The sequence below is a fragment of the Medicago truncatula genome, chromosome 5 (genome assembly GCF_003473485.1).
Source record: "Medicago truncatula cultivar Jemalong A17 chromosome 5, MtrunA17r5.0-ANR, whole genome shotgun sequence".
Lineage (NCBI taxonomy): Eukaryota > Viridiplantae > Streptophyta > Magnoliopsida > Fabales > Fabaceae > Medicago > Medicago truncatula.
Genome location: NC_053046.1, coordinates 24,877,324 through 24,890,256, shown reverse-complemented (window position 1 = coordinate 24,890,256; position 12,933 = coordinate 24,877,324). Strand labels below are relative to the sequence as shown.

The 12,933-nt window shown below is 33.1% G+C and overlaps 2 protein-coding genes and 1 long non-coding RNA gene across 3 annotated transcripts; 1 reads left to right on the top strand and 2 right to left on the bottom strand.

Annotated features, from left to right (window-relative positions):
* Nucleotides 1-2,162: 2,162 nt before the first annotated feature.
* On the bottom strand, nucleotides 2,163-4,156 carry LOC120580710 (uncharacterized). The gene is made up of 2 exons (XR_005646441.1): nucleotides 3,576-4,156; nucleotides 2,163-2,902 (listed from the first exon to the last, which is right to left on the bottom strand). It is a non-coding gene; the product is annotated as an uncharacterized lncRNA (long non-coding RNA).
* An 811-nt stretch (nucleotides 4,157-4,967) lies between these two features.
* Nucleotides 4,968-7,611, top strand: LOC11415785 (glycosyltransferase BC10). Its single transcript, XM_003614512.4, has 2 exons — nucleotides 4,968-5,985; nucleotides 6,798-7,611. Exons 1-2 carry the CDS (start codon nucleotides 5,449-5,451, stop codon nucleotides 7,431-7,433), a joined length of 1,173 nt encoding a protein of 390 aa, XP_003614560.1. The 5' UTR covers nucleotides 4,968-5,448; the 3' UTR covers nucleotides 7,434-7,611.
* Nucleotides 7,612-8,111: 500 nt separating this feature from the next.
* LOC11418967 (probable leucine-rich repeat receptor-like protein kinase At1g68400) lies at nucleotides 8,112-12,109 on the bottom strand. The gene is made up of 2 exons (XM_003614511.4): nucleotides 10,695-12,109; nucleotides 8,112-8,857 (listed from the first exon to the last, which is right to left on the bottom strand). The coding sequence occupies exons 1-2, from the start codon at nucleotides 11,971-11,973 to the stop codon at nucleotides 8,235-8,237; spliced, it is 1,902 nt and encodes a 633-aa protein (XP_003614559.1). The 5' UTR covers nucleotides 11,974-12,109; the 3' UTR covers nucleotides 8,112-8,234.
* Between the last annotated feature and the right edge of the window lie 824 nt (nucleotides 12,110-12,933).

The following is a 12,933-nucleotide window of genomic DNA, read 5'->3' as shown; positions in this document are numbered from 1 at the left end:
GATAAAAGTGAATCAAACAATATATTTCAAGCCAGCAAATCATTCTTGGATGTTGTAACTTCAAATCCCTACTTAACAATATCAATGCAACGTTTTTTCTCTCTCACTATTATACCCTTATTTATTGAATTTCATCCAATCTAACTACTCCATTAACTACAATTAATAAGGGTGTTTTAATAAATACTATTAATTTTACTATTGAAATCAACACAATTAATCGCTTCCTTAATAATCTTGTACAAGCCTTAAACGACTAATATTGTGAAAGGAATATAGTATTTATTTAACTAAAGGTTTTACTGCCTAAGGAATTATGATTTGAATATGAATAGAAAATTGGGAACAAACTCAGAAGATGAATTCATGTTAATTTCCAATCAATTTGCATAAGGTTTAAACTAATAATTGTTCATAGACTAGAGGAGCACTTGTTTTACTCAAGCATTCATACATTAATTCCAGAGGACAAATCACTTATAGAATTCTAGCAATAGAAGTACCTGTGTCTAGAGAAAAGAGTCAGTCATAATTTTTGTAATCTGATTTGTCGAATCACCTTTATATTAATGCAATGCAATTTACCTTTTCTTTAAGTTTCTCCGTTTTAACCTTTTAACGTCTTTTACTTGCATTTTTCTTTACTTTTTTTTTTGTCGAAAGACACCACAAATTCGTCTTGTTCATAGAACAACCTATGAATCTGATAAACACTCACTCACTTTTTTGGAAAAACTTTGCACAAAATGTCCTAGGATTTCTAGTTTGATCATGCTTGTAATAACAAAAAAAACACCGGTAAACAGGGAGTGAATAACATTATAAAATTTAAATCGAGTTTGTAGTCAAAGCGTTTTTAGTAAAGGCATATTGCAACTTATCGGATTATGTAAGGTTTAATAACAATGATAAAAAATAACAAGACTATGTTCAAGCTAAGATTTACTTTGAATTGAGAGATTCTAAGAAATCTTAATACAATCCAATATTAACACAATTCATACAAAATACAAAAAGCACAATCTCAAACCAAACTTAAAAACAATTAATTAATTATACTAATTAACACAATTGTACAAGTGTTTAATAAATTATCAATGAATCAATTATACTAGATCACACTTAATTTCTACACTATCAATTTATCAAGCTTCAAATACAGAATTAATCAACATTAAAGAGTATAGAAAAGAGAGAAAACACCGAGATTTGTAGTAGTTCACCCTTTCGTCCCCGCTTCAGGCTACGTCCACTCTTCTTGATGGAAAACGCCTCCACCAAGGACTTCCACTAGAATATTGAATGTTTGATTACAAAGTGATTACAAGAATTCCTTGAAACTACCCTAATTCTTCAATTCCAATGCAATCACTCCCCCAATCTTCAAAACCTTTTGAAATCGGTGCTTCTTGATATCTTCGAATCTTCAATTACCCGTGCAACCCTTGAAGTTGTTCACTCGAACTCTTCGATGCTCCGTTCGAAAATTAGATCTCCTTGAATACAAGAACTTTAGAAAGAACCCCCCAAGACCTTTAGAGGTGGAATGAGATTATTTACTTCACTTTAGAACATTGATTAACCCAATCAATTTTGTTGAATGAACCAACTTACAATCCATATAGAACTCTAGCAATCTTATGACTCAAAGAACAAAGTGATTCTAATAAAAAGTGTTTAATCTTGAAGAATATATGAATAATGCGGTTTAGAGACTCTAGAGAGAATAGATGCAACTGATTCAATGAGTTGGGTGTTATGAGGTTATGAGGAAGTGAGTATATATAGAAAAGCGGGGCAAGTATAAATTTTCGTCCAAGAACAACTATGTTAATCGATTCACTAAATGTGTGAATCGATTCGGACAGCTAAAAACCAATCTCGAAATAATGAAGATGCATGAAGATTGAAATGTATCACACAAGATCTGAGTCGATTCAAAAACACCAAGATGAAGATTGATACGATTCAAATTACTTCAAATCAATTCAAGGTAAGTCAGAAAGATTTCATGATACGATTTAGAAAACCACCGAAACGATTCACTCAAAGTCAGAGACTTGTGGTTGGTCGATTCAAGCTAAAATAACTCGATTCAAAAGGCCTGGAATGCATAATTACATGCAAGCATTGTATGCAAGACACAAAATCACACAAGGCAATAAAGGGACAAAGATTGCTAGATGCATTAACATAACTTTAAGCTATACAACCTAAAGCAAAAAAAATAATAAACAACTTTTAAGAGTCTTAGTGAACATCATCAAAACAACAACACATGCAAAGCAAGCTTCACCTAGAACCTAAGGTCATGCGCCTAGCGCATGTGCCTGCCAGTATGAGGCGCCTAACACCCCATGGCATGGGCCAGGCACTTCTGTGTATCAGCTCCAGAGCTCCTAGCACCCTTGTGGTGCGCATGGGTGCTTTAGTGTGTTTTCTATGCTATTTTGCATGTTTTCTACGCCTGTTTTGGTATTTTCTTCAATGTAAAAATTCATGGAACTATGGAACATAATTTCTCCCTCTGCTAAGTCTTCTGAAGCCTCTTGAATTTTCATTCTTCATCTTCCCAAAGATAACATAAATCTTTGAATGTCTTGCTTTTCCTGATTTGCTTGATCTCTTCGTGAATTACATCAAGAACACCCTAAAATTGCTATGTTTTGGGAAGAATAGAATTACAAACTCAAATATAGAAAACATTATAAATGTCCAAAAATCATAGGCAATTGATCTAATACACCTATGTTTTGCTGGTAAAACCTACTATAATTAACTAACAAACATGCTAAGAATAACATAAGATGATCTGCCATCAAACATCACTTTCCAAATTCTATAATACATTTGGTCCTTTCTCATTTAAATGAACACCACATTGCAGAAATGGACAAAGCTCCTACAAGACAAAGAGGAGGCAATGTATCATTCTAAAAGAAACAAAGAAATTTTGAAGTACTATTCAACAAAATTATTCTTTAGAGACAAAGATTTCAAACGTAAAGAAATCTTGTGATACGTTAGCAAATATCTTAAACAACGACTTTATTCAATTCTTCTATAAAAGGACCTTGAGAATTTGAGGAACATAGAAAACTGCATGCTTTCAATCTTAGAATTTCTTAAGTGTTTATAAATTACTCTGAGCTTATTTTAGTTTACCATTATTTGAGTCTGAAGTGTAAACATCAATCAAATATTTGAAAATTGTGATTGTAAAAATCCTCTAGTTGAGGTAACAAATCTTAAACTTGTGCTTCTAAGTAATTGTAAGTTTGTATGATTATAATGAAAAATCTCTCTTGTGTGAGAGGATTACACATAATCCCGTATTGCGGGTTGAACAAGGATAAATTATTTGTCTTTAAAAAAAAGGATAAATTATTTGTGTCTATCTCTCCTCTCTTTCTTTTTTAATCTTTTAAGATTAATTTTTAGCTTAGAAAAGATTTTTCAGAAAAAGGCAACACAATTCAACCCTTCTTATATTTTTCTCACTTTCAGATCTCATCAGAATATAAAAGCGAAGGTAGCAGAGAATATAAAAGCGAAGGTAGCAGAGGAAACACTACCTTTTGAAGATGCAACAGAAAATGTAATTGATTACTAGAGTCCAAGACATGGGTAAAATAGAAGTTTCATTGTCTCGGGTTTCCAAAGAGTAGGAAGAAGCTTTCCCAACTGATTCTAAAACTAACCATAACAAAGAAGTTATCTTGATGTGTCAGCCAAAATATTCCAGCAATCATAAATGTTCTTATAGAAACTACTGATGATATACTAGACTAGGCAATCATGAACCAATACCATAAATAATAGGTGAAGTTTCATTGACGACAAGCCTTCATACTCTTTAATCCTCGATAGAGATTGGATACATATCAGTGAACGTGTTCCCTCGACACTTCATCAAAGACTCATGTTTTGGATAGACGATAAGGTCAAAATAGTAGAATCTCATCAACACTAGTTTAAATGTTTGAATTTTTCTTCAATTCGCCTTACCGAAGTCTTATCAACGTTCTTGGGGAATATGAAGGAGGGACATTGAAGACCTAAAATCTCACTAATGAACACTTCTAGCTCAAGACTTAGTCGGCCTTTTGATGAAGTTCTCTATGAATAGGGTCTTCTCCTAAAAGTTTCAAGCATGTTTACATAAGGTTCGAACCAAACATTTTCCTTAAGGGTGTATATTATATATTTTGAATTATTATTATGAATATAATGTTAACCTATTATTAAGTTTCTTTCGTATGACCAACACGTGTATGATTATTTTCAACCCGGTGAGCTTTGATTGTTAAAATGTCATCCATTCATTTTTTTATTTTATTTTTTAAATTCATCTCATCATGCTGAAAAGTCATTAATCCCACTAATACGTGTTCTCAAAAACTCATTGAAAAATAGCTTTAACTTATTAATTAACCAATAAAACATTAGTCGTGAAAATCACTTTCACAAACATGGCTGGCCACATACACATAAGTTGGTCTTCCACGACTCATACTCATAATCTCGCCATCATTGACTTGTAATTTCTAAACAACGTGGAAATTCCACCAGATACTACCTACAAAAATGTGCATAATTTCAAACTTTAAAATTTAAGTTATGGAGTAAATCATTAAATTGGTCCCTTGTACCAAATTCTCAAATCGGTTTCGACTCTATTAATAACTTAAAATGGTCCATGTCTTTGTCAAATGTTTTTCAAAATTATCTTTGTTTTTGTAAATGATTTACTAACAGAGGGACCTAATTGAGAAATATTTGACAAAGACAGAGACCATTTTGAATTATTAATAGAATGAGGGACCAAATTGAAAATTTGGTACAAAGAGACGGACCGATATGATTGTTTACTCTTAAGCCATAGGTAGCATGTAGTGTTACACTTTTTTAGAACTTATTTATTTAATCAGCTTTTTCCAAAACAAGCAAATAAGAATTCTATGTTGGCAACTTATCCTTTGATACAAGTTGCCATAAGATTTTTTTAAAGTGAGCATTAATGAGAGACAGAAAAAGAGAGACTCAAATTCTCCAATTCATCAACCTTCAAAGCCGCCAGTTTTCAATGTGATGGGTCTCATATACACACCCCCTTCACCATAAATTTCAAAACGTTACTACCCCTTTTCGTTGATCCTTTATTTCATTCAATAATAACGTTATAGTTTCAATTTTATGACTATTTACACCTTTTATTTATAACATGTTGAATTTTTTTTTTTCATAACTTAACTTGAAAGCACTTTAAAAGTTGTTTCAAAAGCCAATAAACATTCCTATACCAAACGTATTCCTATAATCATTCATTAGCCTTTGTTAACAAGAAAACTCTCTCAAACCTTTTTAAGATTCTTATTCCACATATATCCTACTAAAACAAAAAAATCCATCTTTTCATTTTTCTTCTTTAGATTAGATTTCAAAAACATGAAGAACTCAAATAATCAACATTCATTAAACACTATTTCAAGAAATTTCAATTCTCATCTTCATCTTATACGTTTCCTCACTTACCTTCTCCTTCTAGCATGTGGTATAACACTTGGAATCATCATCAGTTTCTATCTTAAAAGCTTAAATTTTAATCTTCATTTCACTCAATTATCACAAAAAACAACGCTTTTACCGTTACGCCAACCAATAGTATTTGATTCCAGCCTCAATGGTAGTCATGAAGGATTGAAGAAATTTATCGAGCCATCTCAAGTTGTACATGATTTAAGCGACGAAGAATTGTTATGGAGAGCTTCATTGAGTCCTAAGATAAATGAATATCCTTTCGATCGAGTTCCAAAGGTGGCTTTTTTGTTCTTAGTAAGGGGTCCTGTGCCTTTGGCTCCTCTGTGGGAGAAATTCTTCAAAGGGCATAAAGGGTATTACTCAATTTACGTGCACTCGAATCCATCTTACAATGGTTCTGAAGTGGAGAGTCCTGTGTTTCATGGTAGGAGAATTCCCAGTAAGGTTAGTCAATTTATTCTTCAATTGCTTTTTTTTTTTTTTTTATCTTGATATGGTTAACTTAAGAATGAAAATTGTCATTATGAAGATTAAGATTGCTTAGTAGAAAATCAAACCATTAGATTAGATATTAAACTATTGTGTAATAACAGTAATTGCAACAAATTTCTATGTTAGCTGAGTTCTAGTCAGATCAGAGATGTTTAGGAACTATGAATACAACTGGAAGTTATCACCACATTCACTTGTTCGACATAGACACCGATAAAGAACATGACACATGCGTGTTGACACTTATAAAAACTTGAAATTTTTTTATGAAACCACACAAGTGTGCCTTCAATATGAAGTGTCGGTGTTACTTGGATTGGATTACAAAATTGCGAGTCTTGTGACATAAACGCATCCAACAGCCAAGAATAAAACTGTGGGAGAATTTACAGCACGAAATCCTTGTCCATTTTTAACAATGTGATAAATCATAGTTTGAATCTCTCTCTTTTTTTTATTTTTTATTTTTTTATTTTTTTAAGTCATAGCCTTCAAATAGGTAGGTCATGATCATGAAGACCCAAATTAAGGCACCATATTAAGTGATAATAGGTAGCCGTTGAAAGTTTGGTGAAATGTTACTAATAAATTCATTATTTGATATTTGATAAATAGTTATCAATGGAATATGCTCTATCTAAATTCCTACCACCTATTCATGAAATTCTTGTATGTGGGATAGAGGATACATAATCATGTGCCTACCACTCTTCAAAATGTATCAAAATGTATCATAACTTTCATCTGATATGCAAATAATGCAGAAAGTAGAATGGGGAAAATTCAACATGATTGAAGCCGAGCGTCGCTTGCTAGCAAACGCGCTTCTCGATTTCTCAAACCAACGATTCGTTCTCATATCAGAATCATGCATACCACTCTTCAACTTCTCAACAGTCTACTCTTATCTAATGAACTCCACAAAAAGCTACGTCATGGCTTACGACCAGGCAAGTTCAGTTGGACGCGGACGGTATAGAATTAAAATGTCCCCTACAATCAAACTCAGAGAATGGAGAAAAGGGTCACAATGGTTTGAAATGGACAGAAATCTTGCGTTAGAAGTAATATCAGACCGAACATATTACCCGGTTTTCGGAAAATATTGCAATGGCTCATGTTATGCAGATGAGCATTATTTGCCAACTTTAGTTAGCATTAAGTTTTGGAAGAGTAATACAAATAGAAGTTTGACTTGGGTTGACTGGTCAAAGGGTGGACCCCATCCAGTTAAATATGTGAGACCAGAAGTTACTTGTGAGTTTTTGGAAAATTTGAGGAATCAAACATGCAAGTATAATGGAAATAGCACAAATGTTTGTTATTTGTTTGCTAGGAAATTCTTGCCTACTTCATTGACAAGACTCATGAGGTTTGCTCCAAAGGTCATGCACTTATAAACTCATTCTTCATAGTTTAGTAATTACAAGTTACAACTATATATAAATTATTTAATTCATTCTTTTTTATCATAAAGTCCACTTACTTCATGGACTTGATGAGTTTTTTTAATAGGTTTCATATACTTGTAATTTAAGATCCACATCAAAGGTATATTATTTAATTTTTTGATGAAAACATGTATATTATTTAATTAATAAAGGAAAGTTGGTGGACAAAAAAGCAAACTAAATTGCATTTAGGTTCCTCTTCCATACTTTTAATATGGTCCAAAATAGCATCTATAAACATGCTTTAATTTAGAAAAAGCCATTCAGATTACGTCAACTAAAAAAGTTCTTTCAAAAAAAATAAAAATGGAATAAAGAAGTGCTTCTCTAAATCTTCACCAACTATAAAAATGCACGATATTATACTTCTATATCAAAATGTTATGTCACATTGCTTTACTTGGCATAATTCATTGCAAGAAATTTTATCATACATATCAATATAGCACTAAGGTAAAATATTAGATAAAATCTTTTTCTTTTTGGAGAAAAATGTTAGACAATATAGGAACATAGTTATATAAATAATTTCGATGATTATGCAAAGCCATTGTAATCAAATTGCGGCCACATGATCACATTTTTCTGAAGTTCACGAAATATAAAGATTTGCAACATAACCACGACTATAATTTAAAAATATAATATATGAAATAAAATTAAGTGACATGTAACATTTGAAAAACAAAGATAAACTAATAATAATTTGGTTTATTTACTTATACTACTTAGTAATAATCTTTGATAAGATTAGTTAATAGCACCTCCACATGCATCTTCAGACATTGAAGGTGACTCACAAACCGAGTCATGACACATGGACACATCACACAACTCCTCAATCTTCTTAACCACGTGGCTCATCTTAGGTCGTTGATCAGGTACGGTCACAGTACACGTCATCGCAATTTTTAACAATGCCACCATCTCCTCCTCAGCATCCTTATACCTCATCAGCTCAAGATCAAACACCTCAGCAGTCCATTGCTCCCTAACGACTGACTGGACCCACTTAGGAAGTTCAACCCCTGCTCCGCTGTCTGCGGCGGAGGAGGGGGACTTCCCTGTTAGTATCTCCATTAGTAAAACTCCAAAGGCGTAGACATCAGATTTTTGAGAGTTTTTTCGACCGTCTAATGATGTTTCTGGAGCACGGTAGCCGTTGGATCTTGTTTTTGATGGGAGGGTGAAAATGGAGAGTCCAAAATCTGCCACGTGGGTGTTTCCAGAGACGTTGATGAGGATGTTGGTGGATTTGATGTTACCATGGGTGAGATTATTGTTGTGGATGAATGCTATACCTTTTGCTGTTTGGGTTGCTATCTTTAGTCTTGTGGTCCAGTCAAGTGGGGTTCGTCCGGGTCCTCGGTTACCTGTCACAAAATATAACAATTAAGTCATCAAGGTTCCATTTTAATAAAGTGAAGGATTTCTTTAGGAGGTGTTATTAGCAATCAAAATATAATTATTTAAAGACATCATAACATCTTATTAATATTTCACATTTTTTAATTTTAATGTTCCTTAAGTATTTTAACATGAGGTAATCCTATTTGATAGATATGAAATATTGAATGTTGATATGATCTTAACACTCATTCAATTATTGATTCTACATTCTACAAATGTGTATTAATTAAAAAAATGATATCAATAATAGATTGATTCAAATGATAAGTGATTCAGACCTCTTAAACAAATGGTTAAGGATTCGATCACGACATTTACGTATGAAAAAATCTAGTTGAGAGGAGAGAACTCATATTGTATGTATGTGTTCCTCAACGAGGAATAATCATTCCTAAACGGCGGTGAAAATATCATATCGGTAACATGATAAACCAAAAAGAAGAAAAATGTCTTAACTTAGAGGATACAAGGTTTACTTTATGATTGGATTGAGAATTTAAGAAATGGAGTGATGAGAGGTTAAAGGAACAATCCTCACCCTCAACTAAATACTAAAATTTATTTTTAAAAATGATTATAAAATTATGTTTTTCCAATTTTCTATAAATATTAATCTCTCTTAATCCCCTACAAAAAAATCTCTCTCTCTCAACATTTCAACCCACCATTTTTTATAAGAAATGGTTACATGTCAACTTGCCATTATTAGTATTGAACCTTTTGTATTACAAGGTAGGGCCAATTAACCTATTTTGTTTTGCCCTTTTTGTTCACATTCAAATATTCTAATTTCCGTGTCTTAATAGTGAAAACACAAAGCCAAAGGTGGTTCTTAAAAACAACAAAAAAGCAAAAGCAAAATACATAAAAAAAAAAAAATGTTTATTCTTTGTCTTTTCTTTTCACAAAAGAAAAGAATCAAATTCAGTTGGTTGAACAGTCTCTGAATAGTACATTAGTAGTAGTTCCTATTCTCTGATAATGCAGCATCTGCAGAGTTCACAATTCTTTGATATGTATCAATTGGTGACACAAATTAAGGATGGAACATGGAAGGATCGATAGGGACATTTTGTTGATATTGTTGTGCTCAAAACAGAACTAGTTATTATGATCACATGGTCCAACTTCAAATAATCAAAGGTGGTCCCCTATGTGGATCTATCTAGGTACCCTACATATGTATGGGTCTCTTGCTCATTAGTCACTACACCATCATTACAGAATAATTAGGTGAGATTGTTAGGTATTTTCAATTTTGTTTAGGTTTGTTTGGTTGTAAGGAAAAGGCAAGAAGAAGATTGATTTTAAGGTAGAAAATAAAAAACTAGTCATTAGGGTCATTGACTTTTATAACTAGCCTCACTCACTATGTACTATTTGGCAATCAAACAAGCAATGTTTTAAATATTGGACCGCATTAGGTAATGTGGCCGGCCACAATACTGCAATTTTGTAGCGCATCTCATGATACAGCCACAATATTGCAGTTACAGCCGATCACGATACTAGAATTGTGGAGTACATTTCATGATGCGGCCACAATTCTGTAGTTGCGGTTGCATTGCAATGCAACCGAATCCGCATGCAATAGTACATTGTGATTGTAAATCACAAAAATATATTGCATAAGGCAGCAATATAATGGATGCAACCACTGCATTGAACAGCACCAGACTACAATAAACTTCACAGTAACTACTAACAAAAATAAAATTTGAACTAGCAGAAAGAAAGATGCATTAAAATGAAATAAGAGAATTTTATCCAAAAAATATTGAGAAAGAAAAGAAATCATACCATGAAGAAGCCAAAACAAGCTACCATTAACCATGTAATCAAAGACAAGCAATTTTTCATCCCTTGCAAAATAATAAGCCTTTAAGCTAACAATGTTGGAGTGTTTTAACTTTCCAAGAATTTCCATTCTCTGCTCGAACTCTTTCTTCCCACTAATATTAATCTCCTTCAACCTCTTCACAGCTACAACACTTCCATCATCAAGAACAGCTTTATAGACAGTTCCTAAGGTACCCTTCCCCAACATTTCCGCCGAAGCACGAAGCAAATCCTCTAGCTCAAACCTCTTCACCCCTTCGAAAAACACCATTTTATTACCTTTCTCTAACCCTTGTTGCCCAATATAAACCATCTTTTGATTTTCACCTTCAACATTCTTCGAATTTGATTCTTCTTCTTTTCTTTCCTTCGTTTTGTTTGCATGGTTTCTCCAGAAGTAGCAGTAGAGAAGCAATGAGACAACTGCGAGTACTAATACATCGCCGAGGATAATGGCGATTAAAACCAAAGTCCCCATTCTTGGACCACCATTTCTATGAGTCTTGTTTCTCGACATTATACTTGAAGAAGATGGAACCAACGATGAAGCAAGGGCAGGAACGTCTTTACATTTTTGCAATGGAGCACCACATAAAGACGGGTTTTGAGCAAAAGATGAATCAGGAAAACCCGAAAGTAATTCAGGTACTCTACCAGAGAGGTTGTTACCAGAGACATTGAAGTCTTGGAGGTAAGACAGGTTTATATTTGGAATGTGTCCATGGATTTGATTTCCATCGAGTTTGAGAGTGAGGAGACTAGACAAACGGTTGACATTCACCGGAATCTCACCAGAGAGATTGTTATCAGCGAGATCAAGCCGGTAGAGACGGGTTAACGAGGTTAAACTTTCGGGAAACTCACCGGAGAAATTGTTGTAAGAAAGGAACAAAAGTCTTAGTGAAGTTAAGTTGGAGAGATTTGGAATGGGACCGTTGAAACGGTTGCGTTTAAGGCTGAGTACACGGAGCTGAGTAAGTGCGGTTAACGGTTCCATCGAGCCGTGGAGGTCGAGGTTTTCGAGGACAAGGCGGGAGACACGGTTTCTTAGACAAGAGACACCGTACCATGTGCATAGGTTTGTGGTGATGTTCCATGTGGTGAGTTTGTTGGATGTGTCGGTGGTTGTTTTGAATGCAAGTAGTGAGTGGAAATCTGGGTTTTTTGTGGCGTGAGTGAAGAGGAGGAAGTGGAAGAAGGTTAGTGTGAAGATGGTGGAAGGAGAAGGTGGTTGTGCCATTGTTGGAGTGAGTGAGAGTTAGGGAAAAGAATAGTAGGATTTAGGAACTAGTAGAAGAAATAGAGTGTTGAAACTTGTGCGGTTGGTTTTGTTAATTTCTTGTTTTCATACATACCCCACACTGAGATTTTGTTTTTAATTTGACCTGAATTCAAGATTCGATCGGAGTTTTAAATAGTGTAGGAGCCCCTGCAATGCATGGGGTAAAAAGTCAATTATAAATATTTCACAAACAAATATATATTTTAAATAAATTTTAAGATCAATTTATGTTAAAATAAGATTTGCAAAAATAAAATATGGTTTGTCTCTTCCTTTACAAAGATGGAAACAACGTTTGGGCTTTCTTGTTACACATGTTAGGCTAAAGTTGTCCACCATTTTGAGGTTGGATCTATAACCCAATTATTTTTGGTTGAGGTTTAAGAGAAGTTCAAGCTCATTTTGCACATGAAGGGGAAGTTTTTGCGACTTCATAACGCTAGCTAAATTTTAACGCTTGAATGGATATAGTTAACTTGATGGTTTAATGTTGCGGCCGCATATGCAATTGTGGTGTGAAAATAAAATTGCATGAATTGTGATTATGGTTTTTATAGATAAATGTTAGTTGTTAGTAAGTTATGCTAATTTCCAAAACGTAGCTCAAGTGGTTAAACTTAGACATTTGAATGAGTATGAGAAAGAGAATATTAACTTTATTACTCACGAATAAATCTTAATATAAAAAAACATTATTCGTATATCTAATATTATTAAGATAAAGTATTATTTTACATTATTATTCTTATGAATAAATTTTATAATTTTTAAATTTAAGTTGTTTTTGTTCAAATTGTTCATTTTTTAACAAGAATAAATATCATATTATTAGTTTAAAACCTTCAAAAAAAATATTATTAGTTTAAACATGGTAAAATGAATTAAAAATATCAACTACATTTATATTGTAATAATATA